General features: G+C 31.9%; 1 protein-coding gene and 1 long non-coding RNA gene across 6 annotated transcripts in view; one reads left to right on the top strand and one right to left on the bottom strand.

The window, feature by feature from the left end:
• Positions 1 to 15,948, bottom strand: part of LOC107999813 (puratrophin-1) — a 323,391-nt gene that overhangs the window by 60,020 nt on the left and 247,423 nt on the right. For all 5 annotated transcript variants that reach the window (XM_062073658.1, XM_062073646.1, XM_062073654.1 and 2 more), the window contains one exon: positions 9,017 to 9,142. In XM_062073658.1, the coding sequence (XP_061929642.1) occupies positions 9,017 to 9,142 (126 nt within the window). The remainder of the gene's footprint in view (positions 1 to 9,016; positions 9,143 to 15,948) is intronic.
• LOC133666033 (uncharacterized) lies at positions 14,917 to 15,817 on the top strand. Its single transcript, XR_009829554.1, has 2 exons — positions 14,917 to 15,069; positions 15,165 to 15,817. It is a non-coding gene; the product is annotated as an uncharacterized LOC133666033 (long non-coding RNA).

Here is a 15,948-nt window from a genome sequence, read left to right as displayed (position 1 = left end):
ATGAAACTGGTAAATTTTGCAATATTGTTGTGTCGCGAGAATATACATCTCGTTAAGAGTTTCTTCGAAGAACAATATGCATCACGCGATTCATGGATCGATTCTACAAAAATTGAGGGATTACGCGATATGAATCGGATTCGACAAATTATTTAAAATTGCAAAATTGTTTGGGTTCTTTGAATTTTTATTTTCAATGATGTCATTTGACATAATAGAATTTATTAATTTGGTGGAATAAATTATTTTAAATAAAATGTAACACTATTATATCATATAAGAACATTTGCCCTTAATATCTTAATTTTTAACGCCTAAAAAAGAAAAAATAGATTCTAAAATTAAATCAGAGATAAATCTTCAATCTCATAATCCATACCTGACATCTCAACAAAAACTTACAAAACGAAACAGAATCGTTTAGGAATATCATTACGAAATCGAGAATATCACGATAATTTCTAAAGTCGAATAATTTCCAATTTTTAAAATCAAGCACCATTCAATATCACTAAAACGAATAAGAAGAAAACGAAAAAATAAAAGGAATCGCGATGTTTTCTAAAAAATCGAATTAAAAATCAGTGATTTTTTAAATCTTTGCCAATAAACTACCTACCCTAAAAAACCTTAATATCGTTAAAACGAATACCTAGTATACCTCGGAAAGAGTTACCCCAGAAAACGAGGAAGAAGACCCGGAAGACTCGTCCCACCTCTTAACGAGGAGGCATCGGGTGGCGTCGTTCCACTTCACTCGTCGATTAACCCACATATCAGTCGAACCACACTCGTGCTTTATTTTTTCGTGTTACACCTACGCTACGTGCGGTCAACTATGCGTAACAACACGTAGCTCCATCTGCGCGAGCACTAATGGGTTAATGCATCTCGTTCCATCGTTCTTCTTCGATCGACCCTCGCGAGCTCCCGTTCTCCGGATACGATGATGTTTTTAATACAGGCGTGTTCCCTTATTTTTCGTGCTTTCTTCGCGATCGGTCAAGTGGAAGCTAGTCGATAATTTGCTCGTTGTCTTTTATCTTTTACGATGGATGGAGATGTTTCGAGCTGTTCGAGGACGTAGGAGGAATATTTTTTCTTTCTTTTTTTTTTTTTTTTATAATTTCTTAAACGAATTTAAGACGATGCAAGATGAGCTTTCGATATAAATGTTAAAAGAAATATATGATAATGTAAATTTCTGAAATTATTCTTCGTTTCTGAAATTATCAATATGTTGTGTAATTTATGATTTGTCAAATTATTTACGTCAGTTAATAAATCGTTACGTAAAATGGTTCTAAATTTTTCGATATCATCGAATTACTTCGTTATTTCGCTATATTTGAAAAGATCAAATGACTATAATACATAAAATTTTAACAAATCAAGCAAAATGAAATGATCTAATAATAATATAATAAGCTTTATCTTCTTACTTTGACAACTATAATACACAAATCACATGAAAATCAAACTCAAAGTTAAGGGTCAACCTAAACCTAAGCCTCCTTTTATCAAATCAATTACATTTAACAACGATGTTAAACACAAATTTAAAAAATAAGAGCACGATCCATTTCTCATAGGATAATCAATATTACTAGAAAAAAAAATCGCCTCGACAGATGTTGCGTTCATTTTCGAGAGGGATCCATCCCTCGAATCCCGATGAATCTATCGAGAGTTTTAGGTGGGCGTGGATCGGAGCCAGATCAGACGATTAAGCTTTCTCGCGCGACCAGCCACGAGAAGGGGTAGAGCTAATAAAATTCGAACCCCCAATTTCGCGGATGCGACCCTCAAGTAAGACGGCCAATCGAATTGGTCGATGATCACCCAGCGGGCGGAATATTTTGTCATTTGAATAAGTGAAAGTAGAGTATCGATCCTCGAGCGACGAATGGAGTCGTGGAGGCATCAAACGCGATCTATTATAATGAAAATTGCAGGGAGCTTTATTCAAGATTTAAGAACATGTATATTTCCTTCCGACACTTTTAGATCTACTTTATTTATTTAAGATCTAAGCTTGAATATTCTTTCAAAAAGCTTATGAAAAAATTTTTATCCAATATATTTCATTATTATATATATTTCGTTACTTAAATAAAATTTTGAATTTTGATTAAAAAAAAAGGATTGATTCGTATTTCATTTTTTTAACATTCATATATTCAAATTCAATACTTTCATCTATTAATTGACGAAAAAAATTAATCGAAAGAGACTTGTCCTTTTTTTGTTTTCATCTTTGGATTTTAAAAACTTTTGTTTGATCGAAATATCAATCGCGATATTTAAACGTAATATTTCATTTGTGCCTTAAATAGATCAAAAATAGTATATATATATTACATCATCAAATGATTCGTAACTGGAAATTTCTTATTTTATGACGATTAACGATCCCATGAATTTTTCAAAAAAAATGAAAAATATCTTGCTTTTGTACAATCAACATATACAGTCATTTTGAATTTCGTATATTTGCTTTTTTTATCAAAAATCAATATCCGAGAATCTTTTAAATAAATTCGATCTAAATATTGAATACATTAATACTATATCTCTACACTTTTACAAAAACGGAACAAACACAGAAATAAAAAAAAGTTTCGATCCAAAAGTTTATATATGAAAAAACTTGCCAATAAAATCAAATCGAAATAACTTCAAAATAACAACAATCCACCACGCTTGATCATTTCATCTGTTCGAAAGTTTCATCGAATCTGCTCGTAGGATCGAGGAGCAAATAGACAAATCTCTCGAACAAACGAAAGATCAACAATATTTTCATTCATTTCTCGCGCGTTAATTTATTGTTCATATAAATTATCAAGTGTATGAGGAATTGGAATTTTAATTTTATTAATTTCTATAGCTGCAGCATTTATAGGATATGTTTTACCATGAGGTCAAATATCATATTGAGGTGCAACAGTAATTACTAATTTATTATCTGCTATCCCATATATTGGTGATACAATTGTTTTATGAATTTGAGGAGGATTCTCAATTAATAATGCAACATCGATTTTTTTCACTTCATTTTATTCTTCCTTTAGTAATTTTATTCATAGTAATTCTTCACTTATTTGCATTACATTTAACTGAATCTTCAAATCCATTATGATCAAATTATAATAATTATAAAATCTCATTTCATCCTTATTTTTCAATTAAAGATCTATTAGGATTTTATATTATTTTATTTATTTTCATAATAATTAATTTTCAATATCCATACTACTTAGGAGATCCAGATAATTTTAAAATTGCTAATCCTATAAATACACCTACTCACATTAAACCTCACATTAAAGAATGATATTTTTTATTTGCTTATTCAATCTTACGTGCAATTCCAAATAAACTTGGAGGAGTAATTGGATTAGTAATATCAATTTTAATTTTATATATTACTATTTTATATAATAATAAATTAATAAATAATAAATTTAATTTATTTAATAAAATTTATAAATTTAATTTATTTAATAAAATTTATAAATTAATTAATTTATATGAACAATAATCTTAATCGAAGGATTTTGCAGGGTGCCGGGGAAATCAAACGACGGGGCTAACGAGCATGACCGCCTTGTGCCGATTCGAGCATGTTGCAATCGAGTTTTCGAAACGATTTCCCGATCGCGATTCGCGACACGCGTCCACTCTCCACCGGATATAACGCGTCGCAATCATCGTTCCGCGAGCGAACACATTGGCCGAGGATACGCGTTGGAAAGTTGGATCCTTCTCGAGGTGATCGACGGAAGGAAATCGTTATCTTGTTCGCGCTAAAATTTGTTTGGGTTTAATTGGGTTTCGTAAACGAAGATATGCATTCGAAAGGGATTTTAATTATTTGCGAATGTTGCGAAACAAAATGAAAAATTTGGTTTCCGATTATAATATAGTAAAATTTGCGATAAGAATGTAGACAGATTGTTTATAAAAATATGAAACACTTTTTGGGGGTAAAGTTTGTGGATATCAAAACGAAGAAGTATTTCAAGTTTACATTAAATAATTATAACGTCTAGAATTCGAAACAAATTTTCTTTTCGATCATAATGGAGAGTTTTTAATCTTTACGACCCGAAAAGTAAGTTTTTTTTATATAATCGAATTTTCCAAAATTCGCTTTATTGAATTTTATTAAAATTTACAACAATGTCGATTCTGACGATAAGTCGAATTGGCTCCGACAATTTCTAAACTCAATTTCGAAACTTATAATGTTCCACGTGTTTACGAAGGCCAATAAAAACTCGACAAATTACCCGCTTCGAAATTATTAAAAGTCATAAAATCAATAATAAAAAGCAAAGCATTACAAGATGCAGCTGTCAAAAAACTTTTGCTGCACTTTTACTTCCAATCAAATTATCATTTGTACAGGAATTGGCCAATAATCAACGAGTTTCCAGAAAGGACTCTTATTCAAACTCAATCAAATCTTCTGAAAAACAAGCCAATTGGAATTGGATATTTCTCAATCAACGGAGAAAAATTTTATCCACACGATCGATCGACGTAAAATATATTTCCTCGTTTGATGATCACGAGAATTTTCTGCTCGCTCGAGATCCTCTTTCGAGATGCGGTTTCCATGTGCGCCCCGTTAAAACAACTCCAAACGTCTCGTTTTTATTCGCGTCACGTTCGCTATTCCTCCTCTGTGCTGCGTAATTAGGTTACCAGTACGCCACGAAGGCCATGGTCGAACACGATTTCCGGTGCGCGACACCGCTTAGTACTTCGAGAAAACATCGTCGACCTTCCGGATAAAAATTTATGTGTCAAATACTAGAAACCAGACGCCATTTGTGCTATTTTCTTTTTTCTTTCTTTTTTTGCTTGTTTATGCCATAAATACGCAGTTCAATCTAAATAAAGTACCAAGTGGAATCATTAAAGAAACTTCATAGATCTTTTTGTATATTTAACTTTATATTTATTATAAACGTAAAATGTAAAAAGAAATTTGAAGATTAGAGAAAATTAGAGATAAAAGAGAGGGAAAGAATTAATTCGTTCTGATTAATTCTGTAGAAGAGGAACGATATGCTTTGTTAAATAGATCAGTTGAATATAATAGTGTTCTTTTTTTTTTAAATGTACGAAAATAAACTTTTCACTCGGGTTTCTCAATTGTTGGCACGATTGAATAAATTAAATTGAGTCATTTGTGTTCCACGTAAAGCGTGAGCAGTAATTGCAAGTTCTTGTCCTCTTTCACTCGAAGAATTTTGGAGAAATTCGCAATCGTGAAAAGCGAAAGCAAATTGTAAATAGCAAAAATCTATGATGTTTTCAAACAGGATCGAGCAGATTTTGTTTGAAATAAAATTTTGAAATACATTTTAAAACCTTCTTCGAAAAGTAAATTATTTCTCATAGTCGATAAATTTTAATAACCGTGTTATCCATAGTGCAACGCTTAAGATATAAAATCTACATACTTAATTAAATGTAAATAGGTTAAAAAAAACAAAGAGAACGATAAAAGAGAAAATATGATAGAACTCTGTTTATGAATATGATTTTTCAAATAATTGAAGTTTATGTTCACAAATAGATTACAATCGTATGCTTCGATATTTCAGATTTTTAGAAAGTGTAACTATTGCTCTTTTCTTTTCGATCAATTTTTTTGATACTTATTATATAACATTTTTACGAAAAATGTTTATGTTTGGTGTCCGCCTTTGTTAAGCGGAGTAATGACAATAATGACAATAATTTATACAAGAATCCACAATCGGCCACTCATTAAAATTTCATTTAAACGGAATTCTATAAAACTTAATTTTTCTTAAGCTAAAACGTTATTTAATTATTTTAAGGAGAGCAGAAAATTTCTTCTTCGATCCCATAAATATAAATAAACTAAAAAGCAATTTGTACTTTCGAAAGCAAAAATTTTCACACGTACTCGTTCGCTCATTCGCCGATTTTAAGCACGATTTTGGGTGCATTTTGATCGAGAAGGGTGGTTCAATATCGCCCTATTTTCATCCACGTTTCGAACCGGTCCACGTTCCACCGGTACCTTTATCGTCGATTTAATTTACGATCATTTCGATTGATACGCTCTTTAACTGGACGTTTTGCAATTAACCGGACGCTCCAAATATCGGGTTGGACGCGCGCCGCGCTGCGATCGCTTAATAATAAATCGGCGATAGGTTCCAGTTCCGTTCGAACGACCTAAATAAACAGTTTTCTCGATCGTCGGTTGACAATTATGACAGGAGCGGTGTGGGCAATGCGTTGATCACATTGGGGTCATTGGGACGTGGTTGCCACGAAGAAATGTCCAACGCAGTTTGGATAATGATCCAGCAACGGGACGCGTGGAACGCGGGATAATTGAAGTGGGTGCCACATGATTAATTAACGTGCTTGTCCCTCGACAATCGATCGCCATGGGATGAAACGACCGGTGAGCGCTGTGGTCGTGGCTCTTTTCGAGCCTCTTCAACTCGGTTATCAATCGAGGGGGAGAAAGTCGAGCGTAAATTGGTAAATTGACGAACTCGAGAAACGTGCTTCGTTAGTTGTTTTCATTTTGAAAAATGATGTACTTTTGTTTGAGATTAGAAATTTTTCAGATATTCATATTGGGTATATAGATTTAGATATCAGTATTTATAAAAAATTATAACGTAAAATCATCTTATGAATAATAATAAAATTATTAATGTATATAAATTCAATAGATCTGGAAATATGATTTTGAAAACTATAATACATTATGAACTACACATTATAATTAGATTACTGTTTATGTAATTTTAAAGATTCAATTCATTTTTCAAATATCACAATAAGTATTTTATTTTAGATAATTTTAAAATATTTTATGTATTTTTGTATACCATAAATATTCTGCAAATTTTCATACATTTAATTTTTCATAAATGTGTAAATAATTACAGTTTAGTAAACTGATCAGTACATTCACAAGAATCACAGATTAATAAAAATTAGATTGATTCTACTTTTTGAAAAATTCTTAATTTTAATCTAGAATAAGTATTTAACATTTCATTATTTAAATTTTAAATTCAATATATACGTAAATAATATTATTTTTAAATTCAAATTATCGAAGCCAGCCGTAACTTGACAGTTCAAATATAAATTATCCAATGGCACGATATTCTGCCTACGTTACCGATAAATAGCGATAAGCGGACGATAAGTCGTCCGAATATGGGGCTTGAATAGATCATTCTTCCTCGTATATACTTTTACTTAATTGATATTCAAGGTTGTTTGCCACTCTTTACGATCGTTTATCGAGAAAATGGGAAACACAGAAAGCGGAGGTCACGTTGTCGCGTTGGCTCCGTTATCAACGAACGGAAAATGTCGTCGAAGAACATGGACTCATACGATCGTTTGATAAGACTAGACATTACTATTCACTCAGTTTGCACCGACTAATCAACTATTCCGCAAATACATTTCTAATTGCGAAAGTTGTCAGCGAACAACTTTCGCGTCTTTCAATTACTAGTTACGATTCAATCTGCACCGTTATGGAACGTAAATGAGATTTTAAAAGTCGCGATAGAAAAATAATTGCTGCCGTTGATGAACACATGTGCTTTCGAAGTAATTTAATTTATGCGGCATACTTCGGTCGGTATTGCAGGAAAGTGTTTGGATCAGGTGACGCTAGACGGCACCACACGACTAGAAAATCAAGTTACCGATCCTTCGATCGAGATCTATGAAGATTCGTTTTTTAGAATATTATATAGTATTTTTTAAATATAATATTTTTTATTTTCTCAATATATAATAATAGTAAATTTAATGTAAGTTTCGATTTTTATGCTGAAAGCATATGCTTTTCGTTATTAGAGAACTAAATAAAAAAAAGTTTTATTATCGACGGAACGGATGGAAGTTTTATTTTCGTCGGTAAAATAGTATCTATAGATTATTCTAACATTTTTTTCTCTAATCTTCTTTTTAATTCTTTATTCAAATTGAAATATTCTCGTTTCTCGTTTCAAAATCACATTTGCAACAGTGGTACACATTAAAACCATTTCTCGTATCTTTTCTATCCATCTAAATCTGAAAGTCATCGTTACACATTCGATTGTTAAATCGATCTAAACGAAATCTTTATCTCCGATCAAATCCAATCTACTAGAGGTATCTAATAACCATAATAACACCTTGAGACCAAATACTAATATAGTTTCTCCTACTTTTTTATTATTTTTTTTCTTCTTCTCTTTCTCTTTAAACGAGACACGTGTATTTTTTCTTCGACTGATCCGGCCGGTAACACAAGAGGAAGTTTGCGAAACTCGTAGTGATCCTTGCAATCGATTACAAAGAAATCTTTTATTATGTTTCGGTCATTTCGACCGTCTCTTGTCGGGAATTCTTCCGTATTGAACCGTGACGAAAGGCTCGATGAGACGTGAAAAAAGTGAAATCTCTAGACATATATGGGTCGATTCTGAGCTGCTTTCGATCCCATTATTTGAAACAGTTAGCGCAACATTCGTGTCAAAGCTTTTATAAAATCTATCTATCGGGCTTTCGCTTGTGCTTCGTAATTATTATTCTGCCTTTCAGATACCGAGATTGGTATAACGAAATGATTGATCAATAGAATACATCGCACTATCATCTATTAATTTAGTAATCTATTAGTTTATATGGTCATAAAATTCTTCGCTTATCTTATTTAACCAGCTGTTATTTTTTGTAAAAATCAATAATTTGTTAATCCTTTTGTAAAAAATAATTTGGACAAAATTAAAACATGTTTAAAACAAAATCAAGATTTTTAAGTTAAGTAAGTTTTATTTTAAAAGAAAACTTTTGTGACGAATTTTAAGCCGGTTTGATCAAAACCGACTTTTCATTATAATCTGGATTGTTCTCTTTCTAAAATAATACAAATACTAAAACTGAATACAACTTGTTAATAGAAAAAATATAAATACGCACTCACTGATGTACTCACCATCGACGTGAAATAGAATTTCTCGAATTCCCTTTCGTGAAGTCGCGCCGCTGTCAAGTTCGTCGCCGCGTGCTGCCCGTGTTTCGTGAGCACGTCCTCGCCTTTCTTGCAAAACCAAGATAACACCTGCAATCGTAAAATGAAATTAACAATAACGTAATTGAACGAATGAGGAGTAAAACAAAAAAAAAAAAAAAAAAGAAAAATTTATGAAGATTGGTTTTTTTTTTTTTTTTTTTTTTTTTAATTTAAAGTATTATAAATAAATGGGGTTTTAAAAAGATCTTTCGGAAAGAAAATTGAACAAAAATTTTTTTCGCCCATTAAACGTTATATTTAATACAGATCCATTTTAATGCAGAAATGAAAAAAAATTTTCTGTTTATAAATAAACGTATATACTTTTCTGTTAAATCGGCCAAATACATTTTCTGATTAATTTGATATTAGTTTGATATTGTGATAAAAAATTAACCTTTAAAGTAAAGTAGAATTTTATCCTTCGTTTTTAATAATGAAAAGTAAGTAATAAAAATTGGCGAACGAAGAATAAATTTCAAAGAAATGATGGCGACGCCGCAACGTCGAAACTTCACTATGCACTACTATTTGCAAATTTTTTAGCATATATAATTTAACATGGCAGGACAGTGAGTAATTAACGTCCGTCTGGATCGGTTAAATAATTAAAAACGATCGTGGCCGTTCCGTGTTCGACGAGTGAAGGTCTGGTTATTTATGAACGTCATAGCGGATTTCGAGTGAAACGTTTGAACACACGTTTCACGTGTTTCTGCATTCCCGCGATAAATACCTCTCGTAAAGTCAAATTCGAGTAATTTATTAATAAACGTGAAGGAAGGAAAAAAAACATTCATCATCTTTTTAACTTTTCTTTCCTTTTTACTCCTTGTTAAAGTATTTATAAAACGTGAAATTAAAGTATGCAAAAATATAACATAAAGTGCTCGTTATAATAATCAGAGGAGGAATTAAATTTCTAGTATCGTTCTTTTTATAGACATTATTATATTTTTTTTAAACATTAGAAATTGTAAATTAAAGAATTTCAAAATTTTACAAATTCATGATTTTTTTTTTTCTATATAATAAAAAAGGGAGGCAATTTTCGTGTCAATATCTCATTAACGCCACAACTGGCATTCTACAATCCATTCTTATTACCCGATAAAATTCACCATTATTCGTTTCCTCTCCCAGAAGAAAAGAAAGAAAACGACAAAAGTTACTTAAAATATATTATATTTTTCTATTTCTCAAAATACATCTGTAAAACCTTCACAAACCTCTAAATACTTTTTAAATAAAACGCTAACGATTTAAAAATTAAATCTCCTTTCTTTTTTTTTACAAGATATACCAATCTTCTACATCTACATCCACCTGTCCAAGTATCCTCGATCGCAATATATCGAGCATACGTACGTCTGCTCTTTGGTTCCGATAATTAGATCGCTGACACAGGCGAGTCACGCTTGATTAATGATCGCTGACATTGGGACGAGAAAAAGTGTAAAAAGTGCGCGAGAATAATTAACGGGAGCAGCCGGAGGAGAGAACGCGCAGATGGAAGGAGGAACACGTGCCGTCACAGTCATCGTTATCGACGACGAAGAATTCGAGAGACGAGGTGAGAAACTTGAATGGAGAAACGATTCGATCGCGAGCAACGTGGCGTTTTTCGGGTCACTGGGCCGCGTTAGTTGGAAAACGATTGGGCAGAGGCGTGTACGCGCGAGAGGAACGCAGCAAGCGGAGGATTAATTCGCCGCGATTTGGCCGTTTGAAAAAGTATGCCGGTAATTGCGAGCGGTCGGCTGCTGGAAGATGGTTAGCGAGAGATGGATCACGGAGGCGAGAATCGAGTAGAAAGTTAGTGAGAACGTTAGTGAGCGGTTATTGCGCGTTCTACCGCTTTTGGCTGGTCCGAAAAAAAATGTGAAGAATTAAAAATGATATTAAAAGTTTAAGAGATCGAGAAAAATAGAAGGAAAGATGGGAGAGAAAATTAAATTGTCTTTATTATATGAAAATAAATTATATATTTGTAGAAAGATTTTAGAAAAAAGTAATAGAAAATAACAGAGACACGATTACCTTTGAAACGTCAGAAGCGTTTTATTCCGAAGAAAACGAATAAAAAAATGTATTATTTGATGATCAGATTATTTCATAGATTATTATTATTAATTTTTATTTATCGTTCGTATTTTTCTCTAATTAATTTATTATCATTCATTTATTATTTTTATATAATAAAGATAATTTTTAACAAACGATTTCGTTAAACTTTTTTCTTTGCTTTTCTACCGTTTTTCATTTTTGTCGATTTCTTAAGATCGAATTCTTTTAATTTACATTTTTATGATTTATGATATGTACGATTTTGATTAAAAAAATCTGTGAAATTCTATCATCAATAGTGTTTCTTGTTAGATAATGATAATAGTGTTAAAAATCTTCATTCTCATGATATATTATTAGATATTCTGATTCGGATACATAAATAATTCGGTACATAAATTTGTTACGTTATAGAATGTAAATAAATGTTATTATATATACGTCATTGGATACTTAGTACGTTTAGTACTTTAGAAAAAAAAATAAAATAAATGAGAATTCAAATAAAAAATGGAAATTGAAATTCGTTTTTCATTTATATTGTTAGAAAAACTAATTTGCAAGCAGTGCTATTATATAATAATATTTTAAATATTATAATATCTTAGATATCTTGAATAGTATTTTAAATAAGATGTAAAATTTCGGAAAATATAATATTTTCATTTTAACGATTTGAAGCACAAAATAATATGGTTTTTTCGATCTATTCTTATTACTCGCTGCATCACTACATTCTTCTTTATTTCTTTTCATTTTTGCATAGAGAAAATTCAGTCGTGTTGGAATGAATAGTATCACAATTTCGAAGATTAAGAAATATATTATGTACTTTATACTCATAAATGAATCACAGCAACAATATTTAAAACAAAATATTTTTGATATTCTTCAATGAAATATCATTTTAAAAATTTATCATAATCAAATAAAATATTTTATTTCTAATTATACTTTAACGTAAATAAAATTATTTGTTTCGAATCTCTATTTGCAAATCATCGAAGACATATTTAAAGTAAGATTAGGAGGGAGAGGGATATAACATTTTTAATCGTACGAATAAATAAATGTTTATAAATACAAAACGAAGATGATATTTGTTATGATATAAAAAAAAATTATTTCTTACATCGTTTTAATGAACGTATATTTAAAATTGTATATCAAATAGCGGATTCAGTGATTTGAATTCAATTTTTGAAATACAATAAATTTGAAGAAGTTGTCAATTCTTAAATAAAAAATTAATCAGAAATTTCTTGAACGGCATTCATTCAACACATCACGTCCAATAATCATAAATTCATTCCTGACTTCATTCACTGCTAAGAAAATAACCTTTAACTACCAACTATTCTTCGGCGAATCAATAGTTACAAAGCTATTAAAACCCAGCACTTTTCTTCGATATCCCGTTAGCACCTTCAGCACTGGTGTGGTATGCTTTAAACTCATTGTTAGGCATACCACAGTTATTATTAGCATTGTTCCAGACGATATTTAGTAATGTGAGTACAATAAAAATGGTTTTGAAACAAAAATTTACTTACATAACATATCTTAATAATTCTTCTTTACGTTCTATTCAATGCAAATGAAATCTTTTCTTTTATTTAATTATATTATAACACTGATATACATACGTGTATAGTACATTACACGTTTTATTTTACGTCTTATTTTATGAACGAACTTTACACGTTCTATATTTTGATTTCTCAATACTCAAACATGTATAAACTCTTAATTTTACAAAATTAAAACGCACAGTACAAATAGAAATGATATATGATTCCGAAGATATTTCAGAAACGTATACGCAACAAAGTACTTTATATGTATATATATATTTTAGAATTTGAAAAAAAAATCGTCAACAAATTACCAATTCATTTCCATATATCTGCAATTTTCTTATTTTCCAATTTTTAAATATCCATTGACCTTCAAATATTATACGAAACAATTAATCTGGATTCTTCTCATCATTCTATCAATACAGACAACTTATTATTGCATAAAATTAATACGATAACTTTTCTCATCGGACAAGTTAAAAACATAAAATTTTTAATTGTTTTCCAAGTTAATTATTCGTTTAAAGAAGCGCGAAAGAAAATTCATTTTTCCACGCAACGCAAATTAAGGATTGATCGGACGCTTTGGAGGTTATGGGGGTCACTGGGTCACGATCCACGATCGAATGGCGTCGGTGGCCGCGCGTGCAGGTGCGAACGTCTGCAAACCGGAGGCGTCAACGACACGCGTACTATCGCCTGGACACGTCCTCCCGTGTGAACACACGTGTGACAGGTATTTAGGCGCGCGTCACTTCCGCGTGCATCTTCTCGCGAGAGGATCCTATCGCTCGATAACGCGTCAAATTAATATAGACACTTTCCTCTAGATCGTGCGAGATCGTGGAAAATTTCCAGTGGTTCTTATATTTTTGCACTTTCTGTGGAAAGCTATCACAGTGAATGAAACAATATTCACGTATATATATAATGAGTATAGATATAATGAAAAATATTTGGTGAACGTTTCATATTTTTCGTGATAATTGCGAAGAATATGAAAATGAGAATATCGTATAAATTGAAATAGAAATTGTGATTGTTTCGAATATATTGATTGTTTATTTTGCTCGATGATTTTAAAGAAAAATGAGATAAACGTGTACAATAATTGAGCAATAATAATCACAATGAATCACAGCAGAGAAATTGATAAAAAGAAAAAATGCTCCACTCTCCTAAACTCCCGATTCCCGAATTAAAATTCTCAAAGGATAAATTCTTCGTGATTATATATATATATATATCCTCCTTTCACATTCCCGAACGATATCTGGCGCATCAAGATGAGAAGGATGACAGATTTTATAGTAAACATTTGGTCGTTTAGCCGGAGGAATAACGCTATTGTTCCACATAGCGGCGCAAGTGGCCCTCGTTTCGATGAAGACCTTCTCCGTTGTAACGATGCATCTTTCTCGAAACACTCGTTTTACGATGCCGCCTCGTTTGCCTGTTGAGACGAGCCTCGTTTTATCGTCCCACATTCGCGATGTGGACGAGATGGAAAGGACGTCGAACCAGGAACACGATCACTCGCTAAGAAGAGCCAAATTTTTATCCTTCACCCTCCCTTTCATCCTCCATTCGGGGGAGTTTATCGGACACGTACGTTTTATGGAGTTATTTTAATGGGGTTGATATCGAAATAGAGTTGAAATAGAAAGAGCTAAGAGAATTAATTGTTTCTAATTAGTTTCATTTATACAATTCTTGTTTGTAAGTGCACGTGGAGTATCGCGTTATTGCGTTGTACGATGAATCAGCGTTTGGATGTTGTAAATTATGCGTAGTTTTCGAAAATGATTCTCGTTGAAATCTTTTACATACACGCATATGTAAAATATCCTTTGTTCAACGATTATATTTTTTAACAAACTCGATTTGTTTATGTGAACGATGATTTTAAATTCAAGAAAAATAGTTTCTTATGTATTTTCAATTCTTATTATAGCCCACAAGAGGGAAGTCTATGAAGTTTCAATAAAAATTTGTTCTTTCAAATTGTACTCTGATGATAAATAATTCGAAATATAAAGTGTTAGATGTAAGATCGACACTTTTAAAACCGCTGCTTCACTTTGTATTACAATGAAGAGATGGTTGTTCCCACGATTTAATCTTCTGGTGTCTTTAATGGAAACGATAAAACCGAGTCGAATAATTTAATTACACCAGTTCCATCGATATGCATCAGTCGAACTCGTTACAAAGTCGTCGCTGTCATAATACTTTCACGAAGAAATGCAAAATAGAGGGAGTTTCCGTGTATATTATGCATGGACGCCTACGAGCAGGTATCTATGAACGACTTTTAATCGAAACTCGGTGAGTCAGCGTAGAACGTGGTCAAATGTAAGAATATTTTATGAACCCATTGTAATACCAAACCGTTTATACGAGTCGTATCTGTTATCTATTAGAGCATCGAATATTATTTTCTTCGCTGAAAAAACCAGCTGCCAATTATATCGAAATTTCGGTAGAGAGAACAAAATAGCACGTTGGAAAAGAAACACGTTGCATAACGTCAAATTCATGGAAAAAGAGATGAAAGTAAGAGGCAAAAGGTATTGCATTATACGATCCATCGAGTGGCGAGCAATCATTAATCTCCGGAAACAAGTGCTCGTTCTGGGTGGAACAATCGCTCGATGCCTTTAACAAGCTGTAAAATAGTGCGTCGAACGAGAAAAGAAAAGAAAGAGAGGAAGCTACGTCGAAATTCAGTTGGACCACGTTTTATTGCTCGGCCCGCCAACGATGGGATTCGGTAAGTATGCCGTAGCCGCAATCAGCGTCTTCAATGAGTAATCGCACAGCCCGGAGGCTCATTCTCGTTGGAGGGGCGGATTCGTCTCGATCCTTCTGAATGGAGCGAGGAAGAGAAACAATTTTAAACATCGAGCCGATTGTATAACGCATTCGTGCATCCTCCTGTTGAATTGCATTTCTACATTCGTGCCAACGAAATCGTAAAGGAAATCATATGGATTTATAAAGAACGAAGTGTTACTTGAATGTAAAAATAAGGGGGAAATGTAGAATATATCTTGGTCATTTCGAAAATTGATAATTCATTTGTATTAATTAATTTCGATTTAAAAAAACTCGAGTTTAATTTATTCAAAAACGAAGCCTATAAAAAAAATTATATATTTTCGTTTTAGCCATAGAATCTCTCTCACTCAACTTCATAAATTGCAT

Source organism: Apis cerana, linkage group LG1 (genome assembly GCF_029169275.1).
Source record: "Apis cerana isolate GH-2021 linkage group LG1, AcerK_1.0, whole genome shotgun sequence".
Taxonomy (NCBI): domain Eukaryota; kingdom Metazoa; phylum Arthropoda; class Insecta; order Hymenoptera; family Apidae; genus Apis; species Apis cerana.
The sequence above is the reverse complement of the archived record's forward strand: the minus strand, read 5'-3'. Positions and strand labels throughout refer to the sequence as shown.